The sequence below is a fragment of the Sus scrofa genome, chromosome 13, assembly GCF_054392235.1.
Source record: "Sus scrofa isolate SSC_HxYL_T2T_F1_AM1 chromosome 13, Sscrofa_HxYL_maternal_Yorkshire_Landrace_v2.0, whole genome shotgun sequence".
In the NCBI taxonomy this organism is placed as follows: Eukaryota; Metazoa; Chordata; class Mammalia; order Artiodactyla; family Suidae; genus Sus; species Sus scrofa.
Genome location: NC_139395.1, coordinates 46,356,249 through 46,371,933, shown reverse-complemented (window position 1 = coordinate 46,371,933; position 15,685 = coordinate 46,356,249). Strand labels below are relative to the sequence as shown.

At 46.1% G+C, this 15,685-nt stretch overlaps 1 protein-coding gene across 3 annotated transcripts in view; it reads left to right on the top strand.

Moving 5' to 3' along the window:
- SLC25A20 (solute carrier family 25 member 20) overlaps positions 1-10,440 on the top strand; it is a 29,440-nt gene extending 19,000 nt beyond the window's left edge. For all 3 annotated transcript variants that reach the window (XM_084988375.1, XM_003483178.5, XM_084988376.1), the window contains 5 exons: positions 7,234-7,351; positions 8,065-8,137; positions 8,506-8,615; positions 9,074-9,198; positions 9,616-10,440. In XM_084988375.1, coding sequence (XP_084844501.1) covers positions 7,234-7,351; positions 8,065-8,137; positions 8,506-8,615; positions 9,074-9,198; positions 9,616-9,678 — 489 coding nt within the window. In that variant the 3' untranslated portion in view covers positions 9,679-10,440. The remainder of the gene's footprint in view (positions 1-7,233; positions 7,352-8,064; positions 8,138-8,505; positions 8,616-9,073; positions 9,199-9,615) is intronic.
- The last annotated feature ends 5,245 nt before the right edge of the window (positions 10,441-15,685 follow it).

Sequence of the window (15,685 nt, the reverse complement as noted above, 5' to 3'; positions counted from 1 at the left end):
TTGTTTCCAGTTTTTGGCTATTATGAATAAAGATGCTATAAATATTCGTGCACCGAGGTTTTTCTGAGAAAATCAGTATTCATTTCTCTGGGATAAATGCCCAACAGTATAATTACTGAATCATATGTTAGTTGCATGTTTAGTTTTTAAAGAAACTACCAAACTAGTTACATTGTGTTGTAGGAGGCTAAGGATCCAGTGTTGTCCCTGTAGTGGCTTGGGTCACTCCTGTTCCATGGCTTTGATCCCTGTCCCAAGAACTCCACATGCCACAGATGCAGCCAAAACATTTTTTTTTAAGATTTTGATTTTTTCCATTATAGTTGATTTACAGTGTACTGTCAATTTCTACTGTAGAGCAAAGTGACCCAGTCATACATATGTATATTCTTTTTCTCACATTATCCTCGATCATGTTCCATCACAAGTGGCTAGATATAGTTCCCTGAGCTATACAGCAGGATGTCATTGCTTATCTACTCCAAATGCAATAGTTTGTATCTATTAACCCCAAACTCCCAGTCTATCCTGCTCCCTCCTCCTCCCCCCTCCTCCGCCTTGGCAACCACAGGTCTGTTCTCCAGGTCCATGAATTTCTTTTCTATGGAAAGTTTCATTTGTGCCATATATTATATCACAGATATAAGTAATAGAGTATTTGTCTTTTTTTTTTTTTGTCTTTTTGCTATTTCTTTGGGCCGCTCCCGTGGCATATGGAGGTTCCCAGGCTAGGGGTCTAATCGGAGCTGTAGCTGCCAGCCTACGCCAGAGCCACAGCAACTCGGGATACGAGCCACGTCTGCAACCTACACCACAGCTCACAGCAACGCCGGATCCTTAACCCACTGAGCAAGGGCAGGGACCGAACCCGCAACCTCATGGTTCCTAGTCGGATTCGTTAACCACTGCGCCAGGTCAGGAACTCCCTGTCTTTCTCTTTCTGACTTACTTCTCTTTGTATGAGTGAGCCTCTAGTTCCATCCATGTTGCTGCAAATGGCATTATTTTGTTGTTTTTTTTTTATCGCTGAGTAGTATTCCATTGTGTATATATACCACGTCTTCTTAATCCATTCATCTTTCGATGGACATTTAGGTTGTTTCCTTGCCTTGACTCTTGTGAGTTGCTGTAATGAACATACGGGTGCATGTATCTTTCTCATTGAAAGTTTTGTCCTGATATATGCCTAAGAGTGGGATTGCTCGATCATATGGTTGTTCTGTATTTAGTTTTCCGAGGTACCTCAATACTGTTTTCCATAGGGGTTGTACCAATTTACATTCCCACCAACAGTGCAAGAGGGTTCCCTTTTCTCCACACCCTCTCCAGAATTTGTTATTTGTGGACTTATTAATGATGGCCATTCTGTCCAATGTGAGGTAGTAGCCAAAACATTTTTTTTTTTTGGTCTTTTTGACTTTTTAGAGCTGCACCTGCAGCATGTGGAGGTTCCCAGGCTAGGGGTCCAATTGGAGCTACAGCTGCCAGCCTATGCCACAGCAACTCGGGATCCGAGCCAGGTCTTTGAGCTACACCCAGCTCCCAGCAACCCAGATCCTTAATCCACTGAGGGAGGCCAGGGATCGAACCTGCAAACTCATCATTCCTAGTCAGATTCGTTAACCACTGATACACAACGGGAATTCTCAGATTTTTTTCTAAGACTTTAATTTATACTTTATCTTTTACATATAAGTCTTTGACTCTAATTTTTTTTTTTTTCTCTTTAGGGCCGCACCCATGGCCTATGGAAATTCCCAGGCTAGGGGTTGAATTGGAGCTGCAGCTACCACAGCAACTCAGCATCTGAGCCTCCTTTAGATGTGTCCCACAAACTTTGACATATATATATGTATATATATATATAAAATACATATCTATCTATTTATTTTGCTTTTTTAGGGCCATACCCATGGCATATGGAAGTTTCCAGGCTAGGGGTCCAGTTGGAGCTGCAGCTGCCAGCCTATACCACAGCCACAGCAACGCAGGATCCAAGCCACATCTGCAGCCTACACCGCAGCCACAGCAGCGCTGGATCCTTAACCCACAGAGCAAAGCCAGGGATCAAACCTGCATCCTCATGGATACTAGTTGGGTTCTTATCCCGCTCAGCCGCAGTGGGAACTCTAGTTCAGTGTGTTTTCTAATATCTTTTGAGAATTCCTTTTTTGAATTACTTAAAAGAGTACTGTGTAGTTTCCAAGTGTTGGAGATTATTGATTTCTAGTTTGAGTCCATTGTGATTGGAGCACATATTCTGTGTTATTTACATTATTTAAAGTTTCTTGGAATTCCCATCATGCTACAGTGGAAACAATCCAACTAGGAACCATGAGGTTTCGGGTTCCATCCCTGCCTCGCTCAGTGGGTTAAGGATTTGAGTTTGCCGTGAGCTGTGGTGTAGGTTGCAGATGCTGCTCGGATCTGGTGTGGCTGTGGCTGTGGTATAGGACAGTAGCTGCAGGTTTGATTTGACTCCTAGCCTGGGAACCTCCATGTGCCATGGGTGGGGGCCCTAAAAAGACAAAAAAGAACAAAACTTCCTTTAGCCATTCTTTTCAGGTAGGTCTGGGAGTGACAAAGTCTCTTAATTTTCTTTCATCTAAGAATGCCTATTTCCCCTTTATTCCTGAAGGATATTTTCACTTGACGTAGGATTCTGGGTTGACAGCTCTTTTCTTTCAGCTTCTGTGTCATTTCTTTCTACTCTTTCTGGTTTCTAATGTTATTCTAATTTTTTTTTTTTTTTTTTGGCTGTGCCTGCAGCATATAGAAGTTCCTGGGCTACAGTTTGAACCCAAGCCATGGCAGCAACCAGAGCTGCTGCAGTAATACCAGTGCCAGATCCTTAATCCACTTTGCCACAAGGGAATTCTTCTAATTGTTTTTATCAGTAAGCAATGTGTTATTTTTGTCTGTCTACTCTTTAACTTTTTTTGTTTTTAGCTTTTAGCTGTGTTCATTGTGATGTGTTGTAGCATGGATTTATTTGGGCTTGTTCTGCTTAGGGTTTGCTCAGCTTCTTAAATCTATGTGTTTATATTTTTCTACTTTGGGAAGTTTTCAGTAGTTATTTCTTCAAGTACTTTTTTTTTTTTCCTTTTTCTTTTTTAATGGCCACACCTGCGGCATAGGGAAGTTCGCAAGTCAGGGACTGAGTCAAAGATATAGCTGTAACCTCACAGCAGCTGTGGCGGCAGTGCTGGATCCTTCAACCTACTGTGCTGGGCTGGGGATCAAACCTGCACCTCGACAGCAACCTGAGCCACTGCAGTCAGGTTCTTAACTCACTGTTCCACAGAGGAACTCCTTAATACTTTATTAGTCCCATTCTCTTTTCTCCTTTTTTTCTGGGACACAAATATTAGATTTTCTGTTATAGCCCCATGGGTCTCTGAGGTTCTGTTCGATTTGTTTCAATGTGTTTTCTTTCTGTTGTTCAGATTGGGTATTTTCCATTGTTCTGTCTTATAATGCTGATTTTCTTTTCTTTTGCTGTATTTTGCTATTGAGTAAGCCATCCACTGACCTTTTTATTTTGGTTGTATTTTTCTTTTTTTTTCTTTTTTGGTCTTTTTAGCACCGCACCTGTGGCATATGGAGGTTCCCAGGCCAGGGGTCTAATCGGAGCTGTAGCTACCACCTACACCAGAGCCACAGCAACACTAGATCTGAGCCGCATGCGTGATCTACACCACAGCGCACGGCAATGCCAGATCCTTAACCCACTGAGCAAGGCCAGGGATCGAACCCACAGCATCATGGTTCCTAGTTGGATTCATTCCATTGCACCACGACAGGAACTCCTATTTTGGTTGTTTTTTTTTTTTTTTTTTTTTTTTTGTCTTTTTGCCATTTCTTGGGCCATTACCTCGGCATATGGAGGTTCCCAGGCTAAGGGTCTAATCGGAGCTGTAGTCACCGGCCTACGCCAGAGCCACAGCAACGTGGGATCCGAGCCGTGTCTGCAACCTACACCACAGCTCATGGCAACGCCGGATCGTTAACCCACTGAGCAAGGGCAGGGATCGAACCCGCAACCTCATGGTTCCTAGTCGGATTCGTTAACCACTGCGCCACGACGGGAACTCCCCCTTTTTTTTTTTTTTAATCTGTTTCAAGCATGTTAGTAATTACCCATTGAAAGATTTTTACAATGGCTGTTTAAAAACCTTTGCCAGGAGTTCCCATCGTGGCTCAGTGGTTAATGAATCCGACTAGGAACCATGAGATTTCGGGTTTGATCCCTGGCCTCAATCAGTGTGGGTTAACGATCCGGCATTGCCATGAGCTGTGGTGTAGGTCGCAGATGCAGCTCGGATCCCACGTTGCGGTGGCTGTGGTATAGACCGGCGGCTACATCTCCTATTTGACCCCTAGCCTGGGAACTTCCATATGCCGCGGGAAGCGGCCCTAGAAAAGGCAAAAAGACAAAAATAAAAAATAAAATAAAAATTAAAAAAAAAAAAAAACCTTTGTCAGATAATTCTAACATCTCTGTCATCCTGCTGTTGGCATCTGTTTTTATTTCAGTTTGAGATCTTCCTGGTTTGGGATATGATGCATGATTTTCTATTGAAACCTGGATATTTGCATATTTTATTGAGATTCTGTATCCTTCCAAAGAACTTTCTGTTTTGGCTGGCTTTCTCTGACACCACTCTAGCAGGAAGGGAAGGATGCTGCCTCATTACTGAGAAGTGGAAGTTTAGGTGCCCCACTTGGCCTCTGTTGACACTTCCGGGTGGGGCTCTTCTTTTTACTGCTGGGTGGGTATAGGAGTCCTAGTGTCTCTACTGACACCATGGTACAGCAGGGTGAGGTTACAGCCTGTCGGGGATGAAAGTCCTTATTCCCTACTTGGCCTTCTCTGACTCCACCCAGACAGCATATTGGGTACCTTGTTACAATTCCCCAAGGGTAGAAGTCTAGGGTCCTCACATGGTCTTTGCTAGTGTGAATGAGGGTGAGGCCACAGTTTTTTCTACATATATGGCTGGAGTAGAGTGTTTATTGTTTCAAATTTTTATGTCTTTGTAGGCTGTTTCTTTTCTGGTCCTTAGCTTAGAGAATGCAGGCTTTTGTTGGGTCTTCTTTTTGGTCTGTGCCTGTTGGTGTTCCTGGGTTGCCAGTTTCTTCTGAGATACATCAACAAGGAAAATCAGGGAGTTCCCGTGGTGGCGCAGCGGAAGGGAATCCAACTAGGAACCATGAGTTTGCGGATTTTATCCCTGGCCTCACTCAGTGGGTTAAGGACCCAGCTTTGCTGTGAGCTGTGGTGTAGGTCATAGACGTGGCTCCAATCCTGAGTTGCTGTGGCTGTGGTGTAGGCCAGTAGCTGCAGCTCCAATTCAACCCCTAGCCTGGGAACCTCCATATGTAACAGGTGTGGCCCTTAAAAAAAAAAAAAAGGAAAATCAAGGGAACTCACCACCGTGTCATTCCTCAGGTCCCAAGGTCTCTAGCCAGTCTGCTGCTTCTCTCAGACTTTCAGAGTCCTCTTATTTTATTTTATTTATTTATTTATTTTTGTCTTTTTGCCTTTTCTAGGGCTGCTCCTGAGGCATATGGAGGTTCCCAGGCTAGGGGTCGAATGGGAGCTGTAGCCGCCGGCCTATGCCAGAGCCACAGCAATGCAGGATCCAAGCCGCGTCTGCAGCCTATACCACAGCTCACAGCAACGCCGTATCATTAACCCACTGAGCAAGGGCAGGTATCGAACCCGAAACCTCATGGTTCCTAGTCGGATTCGTTAACCACTGCGCCACGACGGGAACTCCCAGAGTCCTCTTATATTTGTTTAAAAAAAAAAAATGTCTAGGGTTTTTTTTTTGGTTGTTGTTGTGCTTATTAGCAAGAGGAATAGGGAAAATACTTCTTAGAAGACTATGATTTTGAGTAAGGTAATGTTTGTTTTAAGTAGCCTTGTCCATTAGTCTTTTTCTTCATGGCTTCTTCCTTTTCTGTTATGCCTCAAGTCCTTTTCTGCTCTTAGATGAGAAAATCCGCATTCATATTCTTCCCTTACGTGACCTCCACTACCGCTCATGGCAACACTGGATCCTCAACCTGCTGAGCAAGGCCAGGGATGGAACCTGCATCCTCATGGATGCCAGTGAGATTTGTTTCCGCTGAGCCATGTCGGGACCCCCCACACACATACCTTTCTGATTGATACCTTTTCTTAACCAGAACTGTGACTCTTTTTATTCTCATCTTCATTTATGTCCCTTGGAACTGTTTTAGAGTTTTATTTATGTAAATCCTGTTGGTTTTCACACATATATTTTATTGTTATTTTGAATGGGATTCTTTTCCATTATTTTCCAACTAGTTATTGTTGGTATGTAAGAAAATTATTGGAATTATATATTTATTTTGTAAATGTTTCTCCTTGGAATTATTAAATCTGAACTCTCTTTCCAGCTTTAATTACTCTTTGGTTGATGTCCTTGTATGTTCTGATTCCTTTTGACTCTGTACTTGCTGTGGATCCTGTACAGGGCTGTCTTTCTCTCAGATCTTTTCTGGGATTACTTCTGCCTGCCCTCAGACTCTTGACTCTTAGGCCCTCTCCTGGCTCTTCACAGGATCTCTGTCCAGGCACTGAGAGCTCTGAATACAATTTCCAGTTCATCTTCTCTTAGCCAAGTTTCATGGTCAGTTAGAGCTTGGAATGGATTTGGTAGTCAATGGATATTTGTTGAAGAAATACACGAACAACTAAAGTATTTGTCTTCTCTTTTCTAGACCTTTGTTAGGAATGCTCTTGTATTTTCCATCTCCTCTGTTGGTTTTTTTAGTCAATGTGTGTATATTTTGTCATATTTTCACCTAGTCTTATTTCATAGTGACTTCCACCAGTATTGCACTTTCTAAATAACTATCAGTTTGACAGTGAAGTCGTTCATTCACCTGATGCATAATTACCACTCCCACACTTTTTTTTTCCCTTTTGGGAGCCTTACGGCCTATGGAGTTCCTAGGCAAGAGTTCAAATTCAAGCCAGAGCTGCAACCTACACCACAGCTATGGCAACATTTAATCCTTAACCCACTATGCTGGGCCAGGAATTGAACCCAAGTCCCTGCTGCTGCAGAGACATTGCTGATCCCATTGTGCCACAACGAGAACTCCTCTCACACTTGTTTTGTAATCTTCTGTAACATCCAGAGTCTGCTGACTTTGGTGTTGCTGTTGCTGACTTGAGGACTCTTACCTCCCTCTCAGATTCAGGCTTCTTCAGGGGAAACCAAGTACAATGGTGCCTTGGACTGTGCAAAGAAGTTATACCGGGAGTCTGGAATTCGAGGCATCTACAAAGGGACTGTGCTTACCCTCATGAGAGGTAACCTTTGAGGCCCTCCACGTGAGGTCACCTTGGAGGAAGGGACTCACCTGTAGTGGATTTGCCACCGAATCTTGCCTGGATCCCCACTTTAGCCTTGGCACCATACCTGCCACAGCTCTGACATGGCCGCACTGTGTGGCCTGGTTATAGGCCCTCTCACCTCTGGCCAGAATGGACATGAGTGAGGGTGGGGGCACCTTCCATCCTTCTGGTAGGCTGGCCCTAAGGGTGAAAGTCATGACGATGGCAGTTGGAGGAGAGTAGTAAGTAGATAGAAATTGTGACTGGAAAGAGCATTAGGAAGAAAATTACTTAGGAACAGTGGCACTCTTCCTGGCCTGAGAGTCATGTCCTGCTGGGGTGGCAATAGAAGAGGCAGACACAGCTCACCCTTGTCCTGAGATGGCACCTTGGAGGACAGCCAGATGCCAGCTGTGGTTATAACTACTTGGAGTGGCATATTAGTGAGGCCACTCAGAAGGCCTTTGAAGGTGAAATATCATGCTCGTTTGTGCTCACATATGCCAGTGCTTGTCCCAGAGCACCATCTGATCACTGCAAAGTGATTATTGCAAATAGGAAGTGCTGCTGAGGAACTTCTCAGGAAACCTTGAAGGGTCCTGTGCCAAGCTTGGCTCTCCTAATATCAAGATCAAGAAATCTGTGAGGATTCTATATCATTTCATTGGCCTTTTTCTTGCCACTAACAGATGTTCCAGCCAGTGGGATGTATTTCATGACATATGAGTGGCTGAAAAATACCCTCACTCCAGAAGGAAAGAGGTAAGGAGAACAGAATAACTTAGAAGCCACTTTGCCCAATCAGGGTAGGTTGCTCTTTCCTCTTAGTAGGTCTGAAGGCAGAAGTAGGACTTGCTTCTGTCTCCATGTCCACTTACCTCTTGTTGCTGCTGAGGCCCAGCTAATACTGAGACCTCTTACTTTGTGCATCACCCAGTGGAGCAAGTGTTTGAAACAAGTGCATGAAACCTCCTTCAAGGAGTGGTAGCTTACCGTGTCACAGGAGCTTTGGCGTTACTCCCTGCAGCCAGTTTCTCTCTCTCTGTGGCTGCTCTTCTGCATGGGAGGGATGGTCTGAATGCTACTCTCACAGCTTTTGTCTGACTGGGGCTGTGATTGGTATCCTGCAGTGTCAGTGAGCTCAGCGTGCCTCGGATCCTGTTGGCTGGAGGCATCGCAGGGATCTTCAACTGGGCTGTGGCAATCCCCCCAGATGTGCTCAAGTCCCGCTTCCAGACTGGTTAGTAGAGGAGAGCGGGGTGGGTGGGGTTGGAATGGGTCCCAGAACTGGCTGCCCCTGGGGTACAGAGCTCTTAAGGCTTTAGGGGTACTGACTCTCCATAGTAGCATCCAGCATCTGTCTGACCAACATTCTCCTTTGCAGCCATTTGTGTTCTAGAAACCTGGACTCATTTTCTTATGGGCCAAACACAAAATAAGCGAGATAAGACCCTTCTTCCTCCACACGAGCAGGACTGTCTTATTCTTCATTTCCGTCTCTTCTCCCTAGACACTAATAGTCCAGACATTTGTGTCTATTTGTCTAAAAGTGAACTGTGTTGACTGTGGACTAGTCCCAGATAACTTGCAAGGTGTCCTCTCCCTGGTACTGTGGTCTCTAGGAAGCCTTGACTACAAACTTGTCCCCATGTGGGTATGGTCAGATCAGTTGGGTTAACAGTTGGGTTCTGCCCACAGCACCTCCTGGGAAATATCCTAATGGTTTCAGAGATGTGTTGAAGGAGCTGATCAGGAATGAAGGAATCACATCTTTGTATAAGGGGTTCAATGCAGTGATGATCCGAGCCTTCCCAGCCAATGCAGTGAGTAACTGGCGGGGGTCATACTTTCCCTTTGGGACTCAGAGCAGAGTTCAGGTTGGCCAACTTTTTCTTGCTCCTGGGATTAAATTGAGGGCTCAGTTTTTCCAAAAATCCCACTGTCACAGAGCCTCCTTATTTACTCCCTTTCCTGAAGCTGCCAGAAGATTTGCTGTTGTGATTCTCTGAGATGAGGAGCTTTGACTTCTTGACCTGGCCATTGGAAGTGGGCAGTTGTGGGAACATGCATTTTCTTCCCCTTTTAGGAAAGAGAAAGTACAACTTGTTTCCGTGACCTGGGGTAGGAATAAGATTAGAGAGGGTTTCTGGTCCTGAACGGCCAGTCAGGCACAGTGCTGGGGTCTCAGTGAATAGTCACAACTTCTCTTGGCTTTTCTATTCCTTCCAACCCTTTCTCAGGCCTGTTTCCTTGGCTTTGAAGTCGCCATGAAGTTCCTTAATTGGATCACGCCCAACTTGTGAGGCCGAAGTCTGCTCAAGTCTTCAAGATGCTGGAAGCTGTCATCAAGGAGGAATAGTGGGCAGGACTGGGCCATCCTGAAGGACGTGGGGGAGGGATGGTGGGATGAGAGCTCTGTGCATGGACTTGTTGAGATCACTGCCTTAATGACAATGTCTCCCTGGTATAATTTGCCATTTTGAAACTTGAATTCACTCTTCTCAATTTAAGGGATCTCACGGAGATTTGGAGATGGAGTAAGTAGCTTCTGGGCCAAATACCACGTGTGGCCGGTGTTGACTACTGGCCCTACTACACAAAAAATACTCCTCGAGGAAGAGGGAATCTCACCCTCTCATTGGAAACACTATGCATGTTTTCAACCAGCTGACCAGGAGCTAGGGGCTTCTTTGATCCCTAGCCAGGAACACTCACCAGATTTCCAAGGTATCATTTAATCCTGGCCTGCACATGGGAATGTGGACTTGAGGCCCACATCTGCCTGTCCAAGTGGACTGAGCAAATGTGCCTAGGGGGAGATAGCCTGTTAACAGTCAGGTGGTTTTTTTAATGCATGCAAATAATCAAAATTAAAACTCGAGTAGCCTAATTTCCCAGGAGTAGGTAGAGAGCTTTCCCTCCAACACAGTGAGGAGTTTTGAATCAACAGTCCCAGCTTGCTAGGATAAGTGAGAAAGCCAGGGTGTAGGGAGGCTCCTTTTGCACACTCTTCTCATGAGAGCACCCTATTTTAACAGGAAACAATAAATATGTTTTCTAATTTTTGCATTGTGTGAAATTTTTTCCTTTGATTCTGGGTCATTTCAAAAAGCAGCCTGTGGCCTTGGTGGAGGCTGTTAGGGATCCAGTATCCTTCCCTGATTGCTTTAGGTAGGAGCTCCAGCAGGAGAAAGAGGAGGAAGCTTTGGCCAGCCCAGCTTTCTCTGACCGCCCCAGCCCTACCTGCTTGAGGGTAGGGTGGGGTGGATGGGGCAACTTGATTGATAACTGTTACCACATCCCTCAGTACAAGCCTGGCACACAGGCTCCGTCAAGGCCCAGCCTGCAGCCCATCCTTTCATTCTTTCACCTCTCTGCCCTTGGCCATTTTAGCTAACAGATGGAGAGTCAATTGTTCTAAAAGACCAAAAGCAACCCTGAGTTGTCATATGGACTTTGGGGTCCCTGTGTGATCTGATGTCACCAGCCTAGCATAACTAATCAGGCTTATGATGAAGCCCAGGTAGCCAGAGGAGTTGAGGGGGTCAGAGTGAAGGGTCACAGGCTAGTCTGTCCTTGTCTGGTGGAGAGGCTACCAGAGCTGATCTCCTCTGTCATTGCCCCATCTGGCAGTCACAGTTCTACTGGCATTTTTTGCCTTGCTGCAGCTGCACAGAAATCCTTGGACTTTGGCTCGAGAGCTATCACTATAGGTAAATGAGTGAGAAGGGAAGGGGCCCACCCCTATCAGGGAGTGGGGGTGGCTAACCTGGCTGGAAGCTGAAGATTTAGAGGTTTAAGGAAGGGGGCTTTATCCCTGGGAAGACATTTCTGGATGATGGTCAAGTGAAAAAAAATAACAGTTTTAGGGATGCACATTGTGTGCCCTCTGCCTGGGAAGATTAATTCAGTGTTATGCTTTCCGCCTCTCATGCTGCAGGATATCTTTGTTTAATCTCTCACTGATTTGGAGATAGCTACATATGTGTCTCCTGAAGCTCTTCTCAGCATTACCCAGTTCTGAAATCTCGGCCTTTCCCTGGGAGCCCCTGTGAATACATTTGCATTCTAGCCAAATGCCAGCCATTCCCATGGTTCAGAACCACTTTTACAGTTGCCGCTTCTGGATAATTTGCCCTTGAAACAGCTTCCATTTTAAAATGGAATGTTTTGGTCCCTTGATGTTAGTAGTGGAAGATTCTTTTACTCCTTTGGGTGTTCAGTAGACAGATGTTAAGTCAAGTAGGGAAGCCCTAGAGGCATATTTGTGAAGGGAGCAGAGCAGATGGTGAGTAACTCCCTCCTGGCTGGCACGTCCTGTTTATGATGCACTTTGAAATGCCACCTGTTTGTGATAGATCTCTTCTCTTCCTGAAGGGGATAAGGGTGGGGGGTGGTTTTGGGCCCTCCCAAGCAATTTTTCTGACTGTCACAGACAGACTTTAGTAGAAGCCAGTGACTGTTAAAACAACCAGCCGGTGACAACAGCCTCACCCAGGCACGAAGAAGAATATAACTGGGTCAAAGGTAAAGGACGGGACAGGTTGTTATAACCTCAGCCTATTGGAAGCAATAGTGACATGATTTCTGCTGTAAGATCATAGCATCTTTACCCATAGTTCTCTCCCCACAGTTCTTTTGAGAGGAAAACCCCCATGCCCTTTCTAACCTCTTCATGGGTCCATTCTCATCTCTTTAACCTCATGTAACTCAGTGTTTAATGGGTAGGGATTTTTATCCCCAATTTCAGATGTAGAAGCCAAAGCTCAGACAGGGTAAACTGACCTATCAAGATCATTGGCAAGTTGATAATAAGAGTGTGGGTAACGGAATACTGTGTGGCTGTCCACAGGCCTGAAGAAAGTCTTACGATGCTATCAGAGGTTGTCCTTGGACTGCTTGACCCAAGCTCCAAGAGGCCTGCTGTACTGGATGGTCAAAGCCCAGGCAACTGTCATATGAGTTAGGCCAGGGATGGCACACAGTCCCAACAGGCACTGGGAAAGTCCCATGGACAAATGCTCCTTGAGGGCTCCTCCTTTCTTTGCTCCAGACGGCATGTAGGCCTGTGGCTTTCCAGCCAGGCTCTCCTTTGCTTCCCAGGTTCTGTTTCTTCCCAGATATTTCAGAGGTAGACCCTATGTTCACTGCAGAGACACACTTTCAAGGGGGTGGCTTGCAGGTGCAGAAATAGGCAGCCTGTGAATTAACTGCTCCCTTGAGCATGGACACTTATTTAAAAAAAAAAAAAAAAAAGACCAAAGGCAGTGGTCTCATGGAGGTGGGATTCTGGAGTCTGAAGGACAGCTTGGGTGAGGGCAGAAGAACCATAGCCCTTTCCCTATCCTTCCTGTCCACTAGAGACTCATCAGTACTTGTAAGGCAAAGGAGAAACTGCTATCGGTAGATACTAAATATGCTGGGAGGACTGGACCTGGGGGCTGGCATGTAGAGTTCATCAGGTGATCAACAGTTCCCAAGAGATGGATAGAGGACTGGAGTGGAGTAGAAAAATGGCCCCTTTGGGCAGAGATGGGGGAGGTGTTTCAGCTAGGGCTGAGTCCCCCACAATAGGTCAGAGGTCAGAGGGCGTCAGAGGGCCAAAAGTATATAAACAAGGAGATATGGGCCAAGAGCAGGCTGTCCTCCAGGGAAGTCTAGGGGAGTTTGGCCTTCTACCTTCTGCCTAGAAAGGGGGGGGGGACTTTTTAAATAATAAATCTGTCAACAGTACAGGAAAACCACTGTTGCATTGGAAATAGCAGTTGGTACCCTACCCATGTTCATTTTCACCAGACTCACCACTGTTGGGCTGAACATATGCCCCACCTGTGTTACTCAGCATACATAGTTGTAAACACTTTTGAGAACTGGCCCCATTGTGTCCATGTCTGCCTGAGATTGGTGGTGTGGCAGTCTGTGCAAGATGAAGACTCGTTGGATAGTGAGTAGGACTGGGTTGGAGTTGAGCACCCATCAGGACTCTAGGATCTCCTTTTCTCTACCATGGTCTATGTATTTCTTTTGCTTTCTAGGATCTCTGCTTTTGACCTTTTCCACCCACCATCATTTGGTGCTGGCAACTGTTTCCCAGTTACTGGCTGCATGTGGGTTCAGTTGCCATGGTAACCCCCCAGTGGTGCAGCTGGACAGGCTTGAATGAAGGTCAGGCTTGAATGAAGGTCTTCCTAGAAGGGTAAGCATTCGGGATTTGAGGCTCAGGCCCCTTGAATTCTCTCTTGCTCCAGGGCCCTATTCTTTTGCCAGGTCAACTGGATATTCATGAAGGCCTTTGGGATTCACCTTGCTATTATTGGAGGTTTTCCCAGAAAGGGCAGATCTCCGCTCTGGGGACCAGATGCAAGGAGAGGGGAGTCAGGTTAGGCCTAGAGGCTGGCTGTCCATCCTCACTGAGGCTGGTCTGTGGAGACAGGTGAGGAGCAGCTATGAAGTTCCTACTTTCTGTGGCCCCCATTTCCTCCAGGTTCAAGGATGCCTTTGAATGCCATGTTTGCTCGATGGATAGAATGGCTATGCATTGGGGCATCTGAAGACAAGCCAGGGACCAGTCTCCTTCTGGCAGAAGCTGACAGAGTTTCCTTGGAGTGACTGGGAGAACCTGCCCACAGCCAGCTCTGTTGTCAGTCCTGGAGTAGCCTCTTCTGACTCTATTTTGAAATTGAAGTGAGAGTCCTAACTGTAGAGGTGCCTGTCCCTCTTTAAAAAATAAAAGACCTGACAAATGGGCTATGACTGGAGTTGTGAATTTGCCTTTCCAAAGGGTTAGTGGTATGATTGCTTGAAGTGAGTCAGATCCCCAGGTGTGGCAGTGCAATGGAAGTCCCATTTAGGATTCCTGGGAATGGTCTGACTCCTGGAAAGCTTGAAAAAGGGTCGGTCTGTTCACAAGGAGAGAAGAGTTGAACACTGCTCCTCCGCCCCTCATTGCCCGTCCTTAATGAAGTATTAATATATGTGTGTGTGTATTTTTTTGCTTTTTAGGGCCGCACCTGTGGCATATGGAAGCTCCCAGGCTAGGGGTTGAATTGGAACCACAGCTGCCAGCCTATGCCACAACCACAGCAACTCAGGATCCGAGCTGTGTCTGCCACCTACACCACAGCTCACAGCAATGCCAGATCCTTAACCTACTGAGTGAAGCCAGGAATCAAACCCGAAACCTCATGGTTACTAGTCAGATTTGTTTCCACTGCACCACAAGAACTCTGAAGTTTTTGTGTTCTGAGATCAGAAGCACAGCTTTTTTTTTTTTTTTTTTTTGTCTTTTTCAGGGCCACACCTATGGCATATGGAGGCTCCCAGGTCAGGGGTCTAATCGGAGCTACAGCTGCTGGCCTATGCCAGAGCCACAGCAACGCCAGATCCGAGCTGCTTCTGGGCCTACACCACAGCTCACGGCAACGCTGGATCCTTAACCCACCCAGCAAGGCCAGGGATCGAACCCATGACCTCATGGTTCCTAGGATTCATTTCTGCTGTGCCACGACAGAACTCCAGAAGCACAGCTATGATGCAAAGGATCTTAGTTCTGAGACTGAGGTCAAGAGAGCAGTTTCATTGGCTCTTCTTTCTGTACAGAAATTTATCATTCATTTACTTTTTCATCATTAATTCAGTAAATCTGCCCCAAGAGTGTGCAGTAAGGACCCAGTAGGGAACAAGCTTATACTATCCCTTCCTTCACAAATTTTTTTTTTAAGTATTCTTTTTTTTTTTTTAATTTTTGTTGTTGTTGTTGTTGCTATTTCTTGGGCCGCTCCCGCGGCATATGGAGATTCCCAGGCTAGGGGTCCAATCGGAGCTGTAGCCGCCAACCTACGCCAGAGCCACAGCAACTCGGGATCCGAGCCACGTCTGCAACCTACACCACAGCTCACGGCAACGCCGGATCCTTAACCCACTGAGCAACGGCAGGGACCGAACCCGCAATCTCATGGTTCCTAGTCGGATTCGTTAACCACTGCGCCATGACGGGAACTCCCCTTCTTTCACAAATTTGACAGTCCAGGACGCTTTCCAGCAGTCAAGAAACTTATCCAGGGAGATACCACTGTTTGGAATCACAGGCCTGCCTGGCCTAGAGCTGGGTAGCATCTATACCAGTGGGGGCTGGATGTTCCTGCTTCTTGAAGCTCAGTTCCCAGCAGCACTGAGCTCCTGGGTGTGTGCCAAGCTAATATGAGAGATCCTAGTGAGGATTTTAATTAATGCTGGGTAATTACCAGGTGGAGCGTAACCATCCCAAATGCCTTTCAGATTCCCAGGGCTACATCTAGTCACTTTCTGCCT